The 20714-nt window shown below is 36.3% G+C and overlaps 1 protein-coding gene across 6 annotated transcripts in view; it reads left to right on the top strand.

Annotated features, from left to right (window-relative positions):
- The window catches only part of als2b (alsin Rho guanine nucleotide exchange factor ALS2 b), a 97202-nt gene that overhangs the window by 4849 nt on the left and 71639 nt on the right, over positions 1–20714 (top strand). The window contains exons 5-18 of one of the 6 annotated variants that reach the window (XM_056267052.1): positions 181–357; positions 1239–1428; positions 1916–1966; positions 4574–4742; positions 4918–5014; positions 5105–5182; positions 6624–6818; positions 7075–7246; positions 7913–8102; positions 9063–9128; positions 9271–9433; positions 10884–11015; positions 11146–11274; positions 11459–11482. In XM_056267052.1, coding sequence (XP_056123027.1) covers positions 181–357; positions 1239–1428; positions 1916–1966; positions 4574–4742; positions 4918–5014; positions 5105–5182; positions 6624–6818; positions 7075–7246; positions 7913–8102; positions 9063–9128; positions 9271–9433; positions 10884–11015; positions 11146–11274; positions 11459–11482 — 1833 coding nt within the window. The remainder of the gene's footprint in view (positions 1–180; positions 358–1238; positions 1429–1915; positions 1967–4573; positions 4743–4917; positions 5015–5104; positions 5183–6623; positions 6819–7074; positions 7247–7912; positions 8103–9062; positions 9129–9270; positions 9434–10883; positions 11016–11145; positions 11275–11458; positions 11483–20714) is intronic. The other 5 variants (XM_056267054.1, XM_056267053.1, XM_056267055.1 and 2 more) reach the window with 5 other exon arrangements.

The following is a 20714-nucleotide window of genomic DNA, read 5'->3' on the forward strand; positions in this document are numbered from 1 at the left end:
AGAAGTTGACAACTTCCCTTTTAACAAATATTAAATTAATTAAGTTTATTTAGTTATACTAGCTGACCATCCCTGTCCAACAAGTCGACCATCCCAAGCCATCGTAATTCAAACTGTTCAATTTCTTCTAAATGTGCAATTCAGAACTCTCATGTCCAGCTCATATCTGTCCTATCACAGCTCTCCAGTGACCCTGCTGATCCTTTCACCTCTGACCCCTTAATCCCGGTCGCCCAGTCTGTGACTCCAATGGGCTCTGCGTTGAACAACTTGGTGGTGTCCTGTGCCTCTGCAGTGGGGGAACGTGTAGTGTCCACATATGAAGCTCTCTCTCTGAGAAAAGTCATTGGTTACTGGGTAAGTGTATTTTCCAGTGTGTATTTTATGTTAAATGTTCATTACATTGACATGCCAGAATCACGCTCTTTAAACATTAAACCAATACATTTTCTAAATAATTATGTCATTTTCATACTTGGCACTTTTATTGGAAAGAAACTGAAGGATGATGATTAGGGGTGTAACAGTTACAGTAGGCTACATGTATTCGGTTCGGTTCATACAGTCAGATGACGAATACAGTCAGTCACAGGCAATCCACACTCCAATCCAGAAGGGACGCGCACGGTAATGCAACGCCGTTTGCTAACCACCACAACAGGAAAAAGCACAGAAGAAGGAGAACAGATGATCTCTGCATAGATATGTTTACTTGTAATCTTGTTTCAAACACAGAAAGGCATCAATAAAACAGCTTGAGAATATCTCGCGTAGCATTAAATTTACCTCAGGCAAGTCATATAGTGTCTTCGTTTCTCTAGTGAACTAACTGAACTATGTTAGTTCACTACTAGAGAAATGATCTCTAGAGGGGAGAATTTCACTAGATATATGCACTATATTAGCTTATATATTCATTATATTTACTTTACCCATTAGTAATGTCTTAATTATTTTAATATATGTTTAAATACATTTGTTATAAAAACAAGTTATGACTGTAACTGTGTAAATGATTATATTTCAATAATGAATTGGAGAAGTTAATGCACAACCTGCCTCATGTGAAATGTACATGTTTTTTTCATTTGAGTGCTGTACTGAATACCGCTGTTGTACCGAATACCCCTGCTGTACCGAATATCGAATACTTCAATACTGAAGTTCTTACCGAACCGTCATGTTTGTGTACCGTTACACCCCTAATGATGTGTTTGACCAGAGTTGTTGTGCTCCAGGCTCCAGGAGAGGGCCGTGAGCGAGTGGAGGAGAGACTCCGTCTGGAGGAGCCCATGCAGGGGAAGAAAAGCTCCAGCCTGGGGGACATCCGAGAGGAGGAGGCGGAGCTTAGCCGTCGCCTGTCCCTGCCTGGCCTGCTCTCTCAGGGTACACACGCTCTCCTTCTCTTACACCCAGTGTACCGTCTCCGTAAGTCTGTGTGGGGATGTGTGTCTACGCTTGAGTTTTCATGAGCATGGACTAGTTGTCGAGAATCTTACGGAATTTTGCTATTCCGTCAGCACGCTTGGCTTTTCTGCTGCAGAGGCTATGAATAACTAACAACTCCATTCCTTTTCGTAACAAATTTCATAAATATTTAAAGAAAATGGTCTGGTTTTATAATCATCTGAGTGCAGAGGGCGTAACGAGACTGTACCTCTCTTTAGACCCATGTGAACCAGAGGGAGGATTGCTAATGTATTCTTTTATTAGTTGAATATGTTTAATCTTAATCCTGTGCAGTATGTTAAGGCTTAGTTCGTTCAGTTCAAAGTAAAACCCTCCAAATCACAGATTGGGCAACTTATGCGTACTGTAATGTGTTTGTTAATGGCATGGCTTTTTTTGCCTTCAAATTTCTACCGACGGCACTTGTGGACAGGTTTTCCATATATTGCTGTTGCCATCGTTACAGAAAATGCAGCATTTGAGGTGACGGTGTGGGCATCCTACACAACATCTGAAGGTATTTATGTGTAGTTGCAGTTGTACAAAGCGTAATGTTTAGATTAGAAGTAGATTTATTAGTGAATCTCACGGAAACAAATTTTAGCTTAAAATGAAAAGGACATTTTTTTTCCATTTATTTTGCATAAAAACTATTTGCATTATGATTATAATCATTTTCATGACATTTAATCAAGCACATTTTACACCCAAATTCATTTTACTGTAATGCGTCTAGAGATTTGACATCACTTTAGTTTTTTTTTTTTTTGACAGTTTTTGTAATTCTCATTTTCTTTAGTTATTCTCATTAGATTCTATAGGAATTACAAATATAGAAATTAAAAAATACTTCAACACAAAGTTTATTTTTATTGAAATCAGACTACAGAGTAAATTAAAGGGCAGTATAATAATTTCTTGAAATTAAAAAGAGATTACAACTCCAAAACATTAAGAAGTGCAACTGTTTTCACCAAAAATGTTTCACCAAATCAGCATATTTGAATGATTTCTGAAGGATCATGTGACACTGAAGACTGGAGTAATGATGCTGAAAATTCAGCTTTGCATCAGAGGAATAAATTACATTTCAAAACATATTAAAATAGAAAGCAGTTATTGTAATTTGTATTTTTTTATTTGAATTTTAAGCAAATAAATGCAGGTTCGGTGAGCAGCATAAAGACATCTTTTAAAAACAATAAATAATCTTACAGACCCCACACTTTTGAACCGTAGTGCATATGTTTAAAGACAATTTTTTTTTTTTTTTAATTAGTAATTAAATTTGGGTGAAAATGTGCATAATTTTCAGAAAAATGGCATAATGCAGAAAATTCTTGCTTCATTGTTTTAATTAAAATATAATTTATTTTTTATACTTGTGTTTAGGGAGAAATTTGACCAAGTCATGTTGTTGACACTTTGTGCGATTCAATTTAGCGAGAAGTAGACCTTCTGATTTTTAGTAACAAGCAGGTTGTAAATGCATTAATAAATCCCCCTTTTAATTTATGTAATCAAAACTTCCCAGAGATGTCAGAAACTTTCTGCTCTAGTGCTTTGCATGTTTTTAAAGTGATTTACACTTACACAGTTAAAGATTGTGATATGAGAATTTATTTTGGACCAATCTGCTAATGAGGCTCCAGGACACACTCTTAAAAATTAAGTTTCTAAAAGAGGGAAGAACCATTTTGGTTTCGCCAAAGAACCTTTCAGTGAACAGTTCCATTTTCCAGAAACTTTTTCTTCTTAGAATCTAAAGAACCCTTTTCCTCTGTAAAGAACCTTTTATACAATGAAAATGAATGTTCATGGTTCTTCAGCGAACCATCGATGCCAGTAAAGAGCCTTTATTTTTAATAGTGTACCTCAGCCTGGTTGTGTGTTTGTTTGAGTTTATAAATGATACGCAGGCTAGAGAAGACAATGGCGTCCAGCTACCTGCTACATACACACCTTTTCTCGTCTCCTCGCCCCCTCCTGCGTGACAGATGGACCCCAGTGGGGCTGGAACATAACTCAGCATGACAGCAGTCTGTGTGTGTTTATTTGTGTGTGCACCTGGCCATACCGTGTATATATGAGTGTGTTTTACAGAGAGTTAAGCTGAAGTTGGCCGAGTCTGTGGGTCTTAGTCTGTCTGTTAAATAAATCATGGGAATTTTCCCTATGCTCTTTGTTTGTGTTCATATAGCAGAATCAAACTAATGCATATTCTATGAGGAACAATCTGACATGAGTTGGATTTTCTTATGATCTGTCTTTGTTTGGATGTGGACTGTGTTCTGCCTCTAAGGGCCCTATTTTAATGATCTAAGCTCATGGTCTAAAGCACACGGCTCAAGTGCACTTAGGGCGAGTTCGAATCCACTTTTGCTAGTTTAACGACGGGAAAAATGGTCGGCGCGCTCGACGCATGGTCCAAAACGGTTGTCCCTATTTTCTTAATGAGTAATGGGTGTGTTTTGTGTGTAACGTGCAAGAGAGTAGAGTCATTTCCCATTCCCTTTAAGCCAGTTGTGCTCGCGCCATGGCGGATTCGCTATTTACATGGTGGAATTTGCAAGCGGAAAGACTGAACGCTTCTCTAGCGAGGAAACGTGCACAAGCAGATCATCGGGCCAGATTCCACCATATCTTTATGTACACAATAAACATTTTTTACATTGTAATTTTTTTTATTTTTAATATTTGGCATGTTTGTGTGCTGCTGCGCGTCCCTGTGTGTGTAATAAGCAGAGTGTACGCTCGAGGACCTGCCTATAGGCGCACATTACTAATGCGCTTTTTAAATAACAAAAAAATATTGCGCCTTTTGACTTTAGACCAGGTTTTTGTTGGTCAATGGCGCAGTCTATTTCAGTTGCCTCAAAATAGCAACGTGCCAACATTGCGCCTGAACGCACCTCGTTTTCAGACCAGCACGCCCATGGGCGCAAATGCATTTGCTATTAAACTACGTGGCGCAGGACGTGAAAATGATAACTGCGTCGGGCTGAAACTAGCAAAAAACACTGCATTGCGCCGGGTGTATGATAGGGCCCTGTATATTGATGTTCCAAATTTCTTTGAATATGTTCTGTTGTTTATTCTCTCTCTCTCGTTCCTACTCTCTCAGTGTCTCCTCGTCTTTTGCGGCGAACGAGCCGCCCCCGTGCACGGGCCATCCCGCTCACTCCAGGAGGCATACCTGAGGCCGATGCCCACCTGCCTTCGTTGCAGACAGAAGTGTGGAGCTGGGGCCGAGGCCAGGAGGGCCAGCTTGGACATGGTGACCTCCTTCCCAGGTCAGAGTCCTTCATCAGGGTTGGCATGAAGAGCTCCAGTATTCCCTAACAACTCATGAATTACATAAGAGTCCAGGGCTTTAAATTCAATGTGCTCTGCCAAAATGAGGACAGCCTCATTATATGCATCACAGAGGAACCTAATGTAGTGATTTCTCTCCCTCTTTCTTTCCAGACTGCAGCCCGTCTGTGTAAAGAGTCTGAATGGTAAAGAGGTGTTGAGAGTGGCCGCAGGTGCTCATCACTCTCTCGCCCTGACCGCCCAATCACAGGTGACACACTTCACCTGCATATCTGTGGCTTTTCTCTTGAGCGGTATGTGTGTATTAGTGTAATCCTCCTGTAATGTGTGTGTATGGCAGGTGTTCTCCTGGGGATGCAACACTTCTGGGCAGCTGGGACACATGGAATCACCCACCAGCTTCCCTCACTTAGCCAAGGTATATGCACACATGCACATAACACAGAAAAATATCACAACAGGGAGAATAACATTTTGAAATGGATCAAAAGGTTTGGAAATTTTATGCAGGTGCTCATTAAAAAGGTAATATTTGTCCATTTATAATCTATATTTTCTTCACTAACATTCAAAAGTGAAAGACAGTAATACTTTAATTCAACAAGGATGCATTGTCTTAAATTGATCAAAATTGAAAATAAAGATATTTATCAAATAAATTTTCAGCTAAATGCTGTTCTTTTGATATTTCTATTCATCAAAGAATCCTGAATTAAAAAAAATCATGTTCCCACAAAAATAGTAAACAGCACAACTGTTTTCAACTGTGGTAATAATAAAATGTTTCTTGAACAGCAAATCATCATATTAGAATGCTTTCTGAAGGATCATGTGACACTGAAGACTAGAGAAATTGCTGCTGAAAATTCAGCTTTACCATCACAGGAATAAATTACATTTTACAATCAATTAATAATATTTTATATTTTTACAGCTTTTACTGTATTTTGGAGCAAATAAAAACAGCCTTGGTGAGCATAGGAAAATCTTACCGACCCCAAACTTTTGAACGGTAGTGTAGTTAGTATATATATTGATATTATATATATATATATATATATATATATATATATATATATATATATATATATATATATATATTGATATTATATTTTATTTTATTTCTATAACCATTTGTAAATTTTATTAATTAAAATTTTTCATACATTTTATTTCTCATATCATTTCTATAACATTGTATTGATATAACAACACACATTTACTTAAATGAGGGTATACCATTCAGTTATTAAATTGTTTTTAAATTGTTTTAAAAAGCCCTTTTTTTGTGGTCTGTGTGTGTGGGAATATTGCCCTGAAAGTATGACAAGGTTAGAAACGTTTGACACTCGCGCACACCTTTCAGCAATGTGAGTCTTTAGACATCTAGTGTACACATGTATGCAGTTTGTTTGAATGAGTCTTGGTCAGCTACCTAATTCAGTAGTCAGAACACTGCCAAGAGTGCACTTTAACATTAAATACCTAACTATTCCCACAATGCACTGTAAAAACAAGTGAGTATCAGCTGTTCACTTAAACCGTTTAAAATGAAGGATGAGTACATATTTCATGAGACCACTGTATTATATAACATCTACAAGGAAGATGCATGATAAACAAAACCATTTAGACCAATAGGATATTGTTCCTGATGTTATTGAATTACCAATGATGGTTTAATGCACAATTACACAATCATGTAACAGTGAATCAAGTCATCAGTGTTCCAATGTTTAGTGGATTAAGGCCCTTGCTAGTGCCCAAATTTGTGTTGACATTGACAACATACTGATTCATGACTTGTTTGCTTTGTTTGTTCTCTTTTGCTTTGTTTGTCCTCTTTTGTCTTTGGGCAGCTGTCAGATGGGATTCGCGTGTGGGATATCGGGGCGGGGCAACAACACACTCTCTTATTGGCTGATGGAGACTGTATGCAGCCAATCCTGTACTACAGCGGGCAGCAGGTGAAAGAAGTGGCGGAGCAAACGGAGGAGGAGGAGCAGACCGGAGAGTACACACAGCAACCAGTGCTGCTGCCCTTTTGTATGAATGTGAGCAAGCCTTTGTCATCATTATCATCATCATCATCATCATCACTATCACTTCGAATTGCTATTGTATATAATAAACTATATTCTCAGATTTATGTGCTTTAAATTCTGTACATTGATGATGTGTTATCACTGTTATTTACATAACTTATGTCTCTTTTTATTGTGTGTGTGTGTGTGTGTGTGTGTGTGTGTGTGTGTGTGTGTGTGTGTGTGTGTGTGTGTGTGTGTGTGTGTGTGTGTGTGTGTGTGGTAGTTGGGCTATGTAAGCAGTGTGAGTGCAGGTGGATGGACATGTGCGGCGCTGACGGATCGTAATGTAATGGGTTTTATTGCTAGTCTGCATGAGCTGGCGGCTGCAGAGAGGAAATATTACTGCAAACTCTGCAATATCAAGAGTCTTCTGCTCCAGCCATTGCTCAAACTGGGTATGACAGTGTGTGTGTGTGTGTGTGTGTGCGTGTGTGTCTAATTCAGTGAAAGTGAAATGAATGAAATAATTTACAATCTCTTGATGTATGCAACAAGGTTATTATTTTTAACTAAATTTAAAGTCCTACAAAAATTGTGTTACTTGAAATGAAACCAATGTTAAATGAAATGAAAAAAACAAGGCAAAATTTCTCATTTTCATTTAAAGTTGAAGTACTAAAATAACTCAAACTAATAAATAACAATTATTAAATAGTCTAGGTATAGACAATATAATACAAATTACAAATATACAAAACATTTCTATTATTTTGAACTAAAATTAAAGTGAAAATATAAAAATATAATCTAATTCAAAATATTAACAAAAACTATAGTAGTATATTAATGATGCTAAACTAACACCTATATACTATAATATAATATGGTGTTTGTGTAGATATTTAAAGATGGCTATCTGTAAGCCTTTTTTTATAAAAAAATTTTTTTATTATGCAGTTATACTTAAAACTGTAAGAATTTGTGTTCAGAATTATAAGAAATGTTGCTAATTTTTTTTTAGAAATAAAGCCCAAAACAAGAAATGTCTGTCCTGTGTGTCTGAATAATCATTTGGGATTTTTAGGTCTTACGTTATGTTTTTTTATTTTTTTATTTTTTAGATTCGCTAAGCTCCGGCCTCGGTCAGTCCACTGCAGGGCTCCTGCAAAATCTGATTGGACGACTGAGTCGCCTGTCTCAGCTCACGGGTCAAAACTCGGCCTCTCTAACCTCTTTCCTGCGGCGTTCGCGTGACATCCGAGGTCTTGTTATTCTTGACGACGCACATCTGTTCCTGGACACATATTCAGAGCAAGTATAGAGCACACACACACGATTAAAGAATCTGAAGTCATGAAGTGGTTACCTCAGCGGATGGAGTAGGAGGTTGAATGTTGTTCGTTACCCCATGCTCATTAATGAGGACATAACATGAAGTTTGTTTCGCCACTGGAAAGAGCCAGAGCACAAGACACCTGTTGAGTGCAGTCTGACAGATAAACACAGTATCTTGAAATCGGATTACTGTAAATCTGTTGTGTTTCTGAGTTTCAGGATGTTTTCAGCAAGTTATTTTCTCTTCAGAGCTTTACTGAATTAACTTCTAATTAAAACGAAATATATTCCAGCTTTACATATTTAATACTTCTAACATGATGTATAATTGAAAAAAAAAATCCTCAAATGTCTTTAATCAGACAGAACCTCAGTTGGAACTTTACGTTGTTCAAGATGATCATAAGTTTCGATTTTCTTTGAAAGTCATTATTTTTTAAGAGTCAGAGATTTGATCCAGAATCGGATATCTGTAGTTGAGGGGTTTTCCCAGTGCGGCCAAGTTTTGAGTGTGTAAGGTCCTGGAAAACCTGGAGAATTTTATTAAAAAAAAATGTTTTAAGTAACTGAAATGATAGTGCCCCTATTATGCTTATTATATATAAGATATTACCTTTCATGCAGTATTGTTCCCAAAAATAAAAAAGAACCGATTCTGAACTGCCTGAAACGTGTCGTCAGTAATTCCAGTCTTACTTGCACGAACCTACAGTATGTAGGTTTGTAACAAATTTGCATAATGCCAATGGTCTTCATTGGCTGCCCACGAACAGCTTTGACCGCCAAATGTTGTAGTTACTCTTTCTGGCTGCAGTCTCTCTATACAGTCATTATTCTATAATAACAAATGATTGTAAAAATCATGGGAATGTATTGCTCAAAAATGTTGTACCCTTCTTGCCCTAATGCCCTTATCTTTCTTATTGTCTCATGCAGGTACTGTTCTGCTGTGGGTGATCTCTTAGTCATGGGAGGGTTTCTAGCCCTTGTCAAACCTTGCCAGTGAGTGGTATATGTGTGTGTAATGCCCTGTCCCAAATGCTTTCCAAAGCACTTGCTGCAAAACTCTAAAGTTAACATGATTGCAGATTGATTTTAGATTAACATTGTATTAATAATCTGTCTGTTTGACTCTGTTTTGAAGTGATGTGTTTGGCAAAGGGGCAGAGGTTGTTCAGAGGTTGTCTGAATGTTCTGAAGAGGGTTTGCCGTTAGCGGATGTTCTGCCACATCTCTTTTACCTGCCCATAAAGCACCTGCACGAATATGGACGACTGCTGCTAAAACTGGCTACCTGCTATGAGGTGGTGGGTACTTACTGGAAACACTGGAAAACTTTCATTTCACATCCATTTTTTATGTTTTATTGTTACAGCATGAAACCATAATGTGGTAATGTTTGTAACGTTAACATTGTAATGTTTCCCTAGCTCTGATTCGTCTTCATAAACAACTAATACAACTGAGAAAATACCACTTTTGGCTGAAATTAACCACAAATAAAATTAAAATATCACCTAATATAAACATTTTCATAAAACGCATACAAAATGATAAACCCATCAAACCTGAATAAGAAAAAAAAAAATATATATATATATATTAGTGCTGTCAAATCGATTAAAAATATATATATATATATATTAGTGCTGTCAAATCGAGTAATCGTAATTAATCTCATCACGATCAATCTCATCTAACATATGTTTTTGTTTACATAACATATTATGTCTATGTGTGCAATGCTTGTATGTGTATATATACATAGTCATAAATATGTATAAATATGAGTATGCATGTGTATGTACAGTATATATACACACACACACACACACAAAGACATAATATATATATACACATACATATGTTATGTAAACAAACTTTTATGTTAGATGCGATTAATCGATTTGACAGCACTAATATATGTACACTACCGTTCAAAAGTTTTGGGTCAGTGAGAATTTTATTTGTATTTTTTGGAGGAAAGAAATCAATACTTTTATTTATCAAGGACAGTAAAGACATTTATAATGTTACAAAAGATTCTATTTCAAACAAATGCTGTTCTTTTGAACTTCCTATTCATCAAAGAATCCTAAAAAAAAAAAAAAAAAAACTGTACAACTGACAGACCAACAACTGTTTCAACATTGATAATAATAATAAATGTTTCTTGAGCATCAAATCCTCATATTATACTGATTTGTGAAGGATCATTTGACACTGAAGACACTGACACTGGTGATGCTGAAAATTCAGCTTTGATCACAGGAATAAATTACACTTTACTATATATTCACACAGAAAACAGCTGATTTACACTGGAATAATATTTAATCCTATAACTGATTTTTGTTGTATTTTTAATCAATTAAGCGCAGCCATGGTTAGCAGAAGAGAATTCTTTTAAAAGTATTTAAAATCGTACCGACCCCAAACTTTTGAACGGTAGTGTCAATTATTTATATAAATATGTATTTTTAAATAAATACATATATATATATATATATATATTATATATATATTTTTTTTTTACTTCTTTTTTTTTTTTTTTACTTATTCAGATTGGTCAGGTTACTAATTTTGTTATCAAATGATAAACTGAACCAACCTGAAAAATAAATAAAAACAAATAATAATAATTATATGTGTGTAATGAAAATTTTCATTCTATTCAAAAATAACATTACTGGCAGAGCTGCAGTATGATCAAAACACTATCATTACATAAATGTAATTTCCGTCTCTGTGTGGCAGAGTTCTGTGGATTATCAGAAGCTGCAGGATGCCTGCTCAAAGTATGAATCCATGGCTCTTCATCTGAAGAGGAGGAGGAAGGAAGCCGAGTGCACGCTCCACTTCTGGAAGAGCTTTCCCGGGAAGATGACCGTGAGTCACCTTGCTGTTGTCTCAGGCCCTTAGAAGCACTTTACCTGTCAGTTTCATGCACACCAGACAGCCAGGTGCTCTTCCTGCAACGAAGTTGGGCTATTAATTAAGAGTTCTCCTCTTTTCGCAGGACTCTCTCCGTAAACCATCCCGTCGGCTGATCTGTGAGAGCAGTAATAAGGCTTTGACTCTTCAGAACGCGGGACGTTTTTCCGTCAACTGGTTCATGCTGTTCAACGATGCGCTTGTTCACGCACAGGTTTGCCTCTTTATATGTACGTTTCACCGCCATTTCAGTATCGTTTCTGCTTTATCTCTGTTGGTTTCCTCCTCCTTTCCTTACTCAATGCTTTCGCTTCTTTTTTATATTCGCTAATAGGGCCAGACTAACAATCTGTTTCCAATGACTGATGTTTTAGTGATGTTTATCTTTGTTTTGGTAGGGCATGGTCCCCTATAAGAGTCTTGTAAGTATGGGCTGTATGAATGAAGAGTTTCCTCCATAGCATACTGTCCCCTAGTGCCCGAGGATGCACCCTACAGCTGTAGTGTTTAGTCAATGCTTCTGTTAAAGGAATATTACCAGTTAAATAAAGCTTTTGTTTAATGGTTGAGGCATCCATTTAATCAGAAAATAATTTTGACTCGTCCTACAATAAAAAAAAAAAAAAATATATATATATGTGTATGTAATCAGTGTTATTTTAGTATCATTGAGATTCTGTTTATTTTATTTCAAGTAATTATTGTTCTACTTTTAAATTTAGTTAACTATAATAACTAATGCACTTACAATAGAAGTCTATGGGGCAAGTCAGTTTGAAGTAAGACTTAATTTCAAGGTGGATGAATTTCTGATTATGCGTTACATACTTAAAGGAATTGTTCACTTCATAATGAAAAGGGACATTCTAAAACGCTTAACGTGAAAAACGCTTAACGTGGCTTACTGCACTAAGACAGTGATATTAAAAGACCAAACTCAGTACACATCATATTAATAAACCATACTATGTATAAAAAAATAAGATGAGTCCAAAATATGAACGCAACGCGTTTAATTTCACGTTAAGCATTTTCTTCCCATAGAAAACCGTTATAAGAAAACGCTTAACGTGGCTTACTGTACTAAGACAGTGATATTAAAAGACCAAACTCAGTACACATCATATTAATAAACCATACTATGTATAAAATAATAAGATGAGTCCAAAATATGAACGCAACGCGTTTAATTTCACGTTAAGCATTTTCTTCCCATAGAAAACCGTTATAAGAAAACGCTTAACGTGGCTTACTGTACTAAGACAGTGATATTAAAAGACCAAACTCAGTACACATCATATTAATAAACCATACTATGTATAAAAAAATAAGATGAGTCCAAAATATGAACGCAACGCGTTTAATTTCACGTTAAGCATTTTCTTCCCATAGAAAACCGTTATAAGAAAACGCTTAACGTGGCTTACTGCACTAAGACAGTGATATTAAAAGACCAAACTCAGTACACATCATATTAATAAACCATACTATGTATAAAAAAATAAGATGAGTCCAAAATATGAACGCAACGCGTTTAATTTCACGTTAAGCATTTTCTTCCCATAGAAAACCGTTATAAGAAAACGCTTAACGTGGCTTACTGTACTAAGACAGTGATATTAAAAGACCAAACTCAGTAAGCCACGTTACATTAGTACAGTAAGCCACGTTAAGCGTTTTCTTATAACGGTTTTCTATGGGAAGAAAATGCTTAACGTGTAATTAAACGCGTTGCGTTCATATTTTGGATTCATCTTATTTTTTTATACATAGTATGGTTTATTAATATGATGTGTACTGAGTTTGGTCTTTTAATATCACTGTCTTAGTACAGTAAGCCACGTTAAGCGTTTTCTTATAACGGTTTTCTATGGGAAGAAAATGCTTAACGTGTAATTAAACGCGTTGCGTTCATATTTTGGACTCATCTTATTATTTTATACATAGTATGGTTTATTAATATGATGTGTACTGAGTTTGGTCTTTTAATATCACTGTCTTAGTGCAGTAAGCCACGTTAAGCGTTTTTCACGTTAAGCGTTTTAGAATGTCCCAATGAAAATTCATCATTTACTCACCCTCAAGTTGTTTCAAACCTGGATGAATTTCTTTCTTCTGCTGAACACAAAGGAAGATATTTTGAAGAATGTCGATGACCAGACAGTTGATGGACCCCATTGACTTCCATAATAGGAAAAAAAATCACTATGGAAGTCGGGGTCCATCAACTGTTACCGACATTCTTCAAAATATATATTTTTTTGTGTTCAGCAGAATTCATTCAGGTTTGAAACAACTTGAGGGTGATTAAATGATGACAGAATTTTCATTTTGAAGTAAACTAATCCTTTCATTCCTGTGGGTGGAGGTTTGCTCCGCCAAAAAGTACTTTATTGATAGTTAGTTACGTCAGTTCAAAGTTTTATTTGCCATTTGTATAGCACAAAAAAAAGTAGCTTACACATACATAGGAATTGTACTGTATCACCCTTATGGTGTGTTCACACCGAACGCGAATAGAGCGTTATATACGCGTATATCGCGTCTAGTTAGACGCTTGAATGTTCCGCTCGAGTTCAAATTTTTCAACTTGCGCGGAAGACGTTCGCGGCAAACGCGTCGCCCAATTCGCGTCATTCGCAACGCCCGGCGCGAATGATGTGTCTATTCGCGTCTTTGCATTGACTTTTTTATGTAATCTACTCGCGCAAATAATTTAATTCGCGTTCGGTGTGAACACACTTGTTGTTGTGCTGTCCAGTCTCTCCATAGGCTTCCATTTGAAGCATTTAGTTTAGTTTATTTGCACGATATAAAATGTACAATAATAACTAGAAAATATAGCTGCGAGCAGCGATTACGGGCCCAAGCCGGTGGCACCGCAACCCCGGTGCCTTTAGTTACCTAAAGGCACCGGGGTGGCGGTACCACCGGCTTTGGCCCTTCATCGCTGCTCGCAGCTATATTTATTTATTTATATATATATATATATATATATATATATATATATATATATAAAGCCGGTGGCACCGCCACCCTGGTGCCTTTAGGGTTATTGTGCACGACGTGCAAAAACGTAACCCTGCTTTGACTGTCGAAAAGAAGTGTGCTGTAGAGCTTGTATCAGTGTGGGCTCTGCAAAAGTGTGCATTGAGGGCACATATCAACCACAAAGTATGCGAGAGCAACCTTCTGAAAGGTCAGGTCTACATCCAGGTCTACATCTGCCGTGTGTTTACATCATAGTAGTGAAGTTTGAAGCAATCAGGTGATTTCAAAGCTTTTTGAAAGTGACAGACTTCCTGCTGCCAGTTGGTGGCGCTATAACCGGGGTGGCGGTGCCGCCGGCTTTGGCCCTTTCATCGCTGCTCGCAGCTATATTTATATATATACACACACAAACACACACACACACACACACACACATATATATATATATATATATATATATATATACATAAATATATATATATTGTTTTTTTAAGAGACAAGACAGAATATTACTTGCCTGATCTGATTAGAAAAATAGTGTTTGTGTGTGTGTGTGTGTGTGTGTGTGTGTGTGTGTGTGTGTGTGTGTGTGTGTGTGTGTGTGTGTGTGTGTGTGTTTGTGTGTGTGTGTGTGGCGTAATTGAACAATGTAGACATAAAAACATACTCCGTCCTTTTGTTCATACAGGACATTATTCAAACTGCAAAGTGTTTACTTATATTTGTGTACACTTGCAATAAAACACAACATTGTGCTTTTGTCAAGCTATAAACTCTTGTCAAACTGTAAACTACAACTGTCACCCAACCAAAATCTCTTACACACACACACACACACACAGTTTAAAAGCAAAAAATATCAAACAATCCTATTTAAAAACAGTCTGTGGGAGCCATCTTTTGGACATTCATCATATCGCATTGGTTTTCATTTCTTGTCATCAAACAGAGCCCTAATCTGTTTATTTTTTCAGTTACACATTCTACATTGATTAAAAAAGAAAAATCAAATGTGTTTTTATTTTATACAGAAATAAATAATCTATCATTCAGATGAGAATAAAGTTAGTGTTAGTTCAAATTTTAAGGAAAACAAATATATGATCTGAAATATAGCACATTCATTTAAAATTCATTCAGGTTCAATTACCAAACATACAATCTTAATGTAATTTAAAGCAAACAATACATTTAAAATATATGGGTTGTATGACTATTTTTTAATATAAAAAGATATATATCCAAAAAGACAAGGCCTAAAGTTTAACAAGGGTTAAACTCTTATCACTGTAACAGACACAATCACACACACAATCACACACACACACAAGTCAAATCACTTACATTTTACATGCAATATTGACTTTTTTTCTGTTTCAGCAGCGAAAATAGTTAAACAAAGATCACAGCAGAACCATCGCGCATCTCACAGCAACGCGTTCTCATTACTGAATGATTCAGCATTTTGAACGAATCGGTTGACTCAAAGATTCAATGACCAATCAATCCATAAACATCTATCTCATTCATGAATGACTCAGTCGTTCAAACGAATGAATCAATGACTCGCTCATTAAGACGGTCGCCTGGCGACACCTAATGACGGTTTAGTGTTATGTTTAAAAGTATCATTCTTTCCAACGATTGTTAATTAACTCATATTTGAAACATAAGCTATATTTATATATATACATACATATACACAGACATACACAAAAATAAAATAAAAACACATTTGAAATGTGTTTGCTTACTAAATTGTGAGCTGAACGAAAGTTGCAGCAAATATCAGCAACAGGAGTCAAATTTCATTCATCACGAGAGTGAAGAGCTGACTGAAAAGATGATGACGGAATAGGCTATTTTATGTAAAAACGCCTATTTAAGCGAATCTGTCATTGTACTCTTTTATTGTTGTGTTTTCCGTGAAAAATAATAGACTATTGAACTCACAATTCAAGCAATCGGCCCCCGAAATTGCACTAATTTTAGTGACACTAAAAAGTATGCGGCTGCACTGGCATTCATAATGGTGCGCGTCCATGGCGACGAGCGAGCAGAACAGAGCGAACGTTTAGTTAATTTCTACTTCCATAGGAATTCATTCGAGCGCCACCATTTCAATGTCCGTGCGGACGTCCATATTATACTTTCGCTTTCAAGTTAGTGTTTTTAAACCCCCCAGCGGGAGGTTTACACAATTGGTTTACACAATCACACGTTGATTAACCGGTGGGAAAATATTCCCATAGTAACATCCCTAATATATAAATATATATAAATTCAATAGGCCTACCTGATTTTGAACACAAGAGGGCAGTATAGCACTATATATGATTTGGATTATTATTATTTTTGACTAAACAACCATTCTGGCTGTTTTTAAACTTAAAAATAATTCTTAAATTGAAAAAAAGGAATAAAATGGGTTTAGTTCTAATATTTGTATAATTTTATATAAAAATAAATGGTGTATAATTACATTTTAGAAAGATATGAGACATGCCCTGATTCTTTTTTTGACATTACTTGAATCCCTCAACCATAGCAAAACCGTTTGAGATATTCAATATCTGTTCACAATTTAGCATCTTCAATGTATTTTCATCATGTTGAAAAAGTTTGGCATGAATAAAATAAACTACTTAGGAGGAGTAGCTAAAAACTCAGAATCTGAAATCCACATTCAAACCAAAATATCTGACTTCCTGTTGGTCGTAGCTAATTACGGTAAATTAGAAAGTTGTCCGGCTCGAAGAGTACAATATACATATCGAGTTTTGTTACTGTAGATAAAACTAACCCCCCCACTTTTGTCAAAAGCATTTAGAAAGTGACACACTTCCTGCTGCCAGTTGGTGGCGCTATAACTTTGACTCACAATAGTCACATCCATGTGATCGGCCTCTTACAGCGATCACACTGCTGAAGTTTCATCAAGATCAGTTAATGTATGCAGAAGTTATAACGCACTTCCTGTTTCACGTTTCTCGCCATAATTTTGTTTCCTCGCCACGGCCAAACCGTTCGAGATATCAAAAATCCCCTCGCAAACTTTCATCCTCAATGTCTTGACTTCATGCTGACCGAGTTTCGTGCCGTTTGTTTGAATTCTCTAGGAGGAGTATTTCACATTCCATTGCGTGTGTTTTACCAACAACCCTAAATAGCCGACTTCCTGTTGGGCTGGGGTAAAAAGTAAGAGTGTGAAGTATATATGAAACGAGGAGATCTACATGTGTACCGAGTTTCATATTATTACATGCAAGCGTGTTTGATTTATGGACCATGTTTTCGGACCCCGTTCCAGGGGGCGCTGTCGAGCCCCCCTGCCACGCCCGGGTACCATCTTCAGCCCGGCCCTGATGGCCGCGGGTTCTGACATGTGTGCAAAGTTTCAGGAGTTTTTGAGCATGTTAAGGCCTCCAAAAGTGTCCAAAAGGTAGTAAAAAAATAATAATAATAATAATAATAATAAATATAGCTGCGAGCAGCGATTACGGGCCCAAGCCGGTGGCACCGCAACCCCGGTGCCTTTAGTTACCTAAAGGCACCGGGGTGGCGGTACCACCGGCTTTGGCCCTTCATCGCTGCTCGCAGCTATATTTATATATATATATATATATATATATATATATATATATATATATAAAGCCGGTGGCACCGCCACCCTGGTGCCTTTAGGGTTATTGTGCACGACGTGCAAAAACGTAACCCTGCTTTGACTGTCGAAAAGAAGTGTGCTGTAGAGCTTGTATCAGTGTGGGCTCTGCAAAAGTGTGCATTGAGGGCACATATCAACCACAAAGTATGCGAGAGCAACCTTCTGAAAGGTCAGGTCTACATCCAGGTCTACATCTGCCGTGTGTTTACATCATAGTAGTGAAGTTTGAAGCAATCAGGTGATTTCAAAGCTTTTTGAAAGTGACAGACTTCCTGCTGCCAGTTGGTGGCGCTATAACCGGGGTGGCGGTGCCGCCGGCTTTGGCCCTTTCATCGCTGCTCGCAGCTATATTTATATATATACACACACAAACACACACACACACACACATACATATATATATATATATATATATATATATATATATATACATAAATATATATATATTGTTTTTTTAAGAGACAAGACAGAATATTACTTGCCTGATCTGATTAGAAAAATAGTGTTTGTGTGTGTGTGTGTGTGTGTGTGTGTGTGTGTGTGTGTGTGTGTGTGTGTGTGTGTGTGTGTGTGTGTGTGTGTGTGTGTGTGTGTTTGTGTGTGTGTGTGTGTGTGTGGCGTAATTGAACAATGTAGACATAAAAACATACTCCGTCCTTTTGTTCATACAGGACATTATTCAAACTGCAAAGTGTTTACTTATATTTGTGTACACTTGCAATAAAACACAACATTGTGCTTTTGTCAAGCTATAAACTCTTGTCAAACTGTAAACTACAACTGTCACCCAACCAAAATCTCTTACACACACACACACACACACACACAGTTTAAAAGCAAAAAATATCAAACAATCCTATTTAAAAACAGTCTGTGGGAGCCATCTTTTGGACATTCATCATATCGCATTGGTTTTCATTTCTTGTCATCAAACAGAGCCCTAATCTGTTTATTTTTTCAGTTACACATTCTACATTGATTAAAAAAGAAAAATCAAATGTGTTTTTATTTTATACAGAAATAAATAATCTATCATTCAGATGAGAATAAAGTTAGTGTTAGTTCAAATTTTAAGGAAAACAAATATATGATCTGAAATATAGCACATTCATTTAAAATTCATTCAGGTTCAATTACCAAACATACAATCTTAATGTAATTTAAAGCAAACAATACATTTAAAATATATGGGTTGTATGACTATTTTTTAATATAAAAAGATATATATCCAAAAAGACAAGGCCTAAAGTTTAACAAGGGTTAAACTCTTATCACTGTAACAGACACAATCACACACACAATCACACACACACACACACAAGTCAAATCACTTACATTTTACATGCAATATTGACTTTTTTTCTGTTTCAGCAGCGAAAATAGTTAAACAAAGATCACAGCAGAACCATCGCGCATCTCACAGCAACGCGTTCTCATTACTGAATGATTCAGCATTTTGAACGAATCGGTTGACTCAAAGATTCAATGACCAATCAATCCATAAACATCTATCTCATTCATGAATGACTCAGTCGTTCAAACGAATGAATCAATGACTCGCTCATTAAGACGGTCGCCTGGCGACACCTAATGACGGTTTAGTGTTATGTTTAAAAGTATCATTCTTTCCAACGATTGTTAATTAACTCATATTTGAAACATAAGCTATATTTATATATATACATACATATACACACACATACACAAAAATAAAATAAAAACACATTTGAAACGTGTTTGCTTACTAAATTGTGAGCTGAACGAAAGTTGCAGCAAATATCAGCAACAGGAGTCAAATTTCATTAATCACGAGAGTGAAGAGCTGACTGAAAAGATGATGATGGAATAGGCTATTTTATGTAAAAACGCCTATTTAAGCGAATCTGTCATTGTACTCTTTTATTGTTGTGTTTTCCGTGAAAAATAATAGACTATTGAACTCACAATTCAAGCAATCGGCCCCCGAAATTGCACTAATTTTAGTGACACTAAAAAGTATGCGGCTGCACTGGCATTCATAATGGTGCGCGTCCATGGCAACGAGCGAGCAGAACAGAGCGAACGTTTAGTTAATTTCTACTTCCATAGGAATTCATTCGAGCGCCACCATTTCAATGTCTGTGCGGACGTCCATATTATACTTTCGCTTTCAAGTTAGTGTTTTTAAACCCCCCAGCGGGAGGTTTACACAATTGGTTTACACAATCACACGTTGATTAACCGGTGGGAAAATATTCCCATAGTAACATCCCTAATATATAAATATTTATAAATTCAATAGGCCTACCTGATTTTGAACACAAGAGGGCAGTATAGCACTATATATGATTTGGATTATTATTATTTTTGACTAAACAACCATTCTGGCTGTTTTTAAACTTAAAAATAATTCTTAAATTGAAAAAAAGGAATAAAATGGGTTTAGTTCTAATATTTGTATAATTTTATATAAAAATAAATGGTGTATAATTACATTTTAGAAAGATATGAGACATGCCCTGATTCTTTTTTTGACATTACTTGAATCCCTCAACCATAGCAAAACCGTTTGAGATATTCAATATCTGTTCACAATTTAGCATCTTCAATGTATTTTCATCATGTTGAAAAAGTTTGGCATGAATAAAATAAACTACTTAGGAGGAGTAGCTAAAAACTCAGAATCTGAAATCCACATTCAAACCAAAATATCTGACTTCCTGTTGGTCGTAGCTAATTACGGTAAATTAGAAAGTTGTCCGGCTCGAAGAGTACAATATACATATCGAGTTTTGTTACTGTAGATAAAACTAACCCCCCCACTTTTGTCAAAAGCATTTAGAAAGTGACACACTTCCTGCTGCCAGTTGGTGGCGCTATAACTTTGACTCACAATAGTCACATCCATGTGATCGGCCTCTTACAGCGATCACACTGCTGAAGTTTCATCAAGATCAGTTAATGTATGCAGAAGTTATAACGCACTTCTTGTTTGTTGTTTCTCGCCATAAATTCGTTTC

Source organism: Rhinichthys klamathensis, unplaced genomic scaffold (genome assembly GCF_029890125.1).
Source record: "Rhinichthys klamathensis goyatoka isolate OS25496 unplaced genomic scaffold, OSU_Roscu_1.1 h1tg000254l_1, whole genome shotgun sequence".
NCBI classification, from domain to species: domain Eukaryota; kingdom Metazoa; phylum Chordata; class Actinopteri; order Cypriniformes; family Leuciscidae; genus Rhinichthys; species Rhinichthys klamathensis.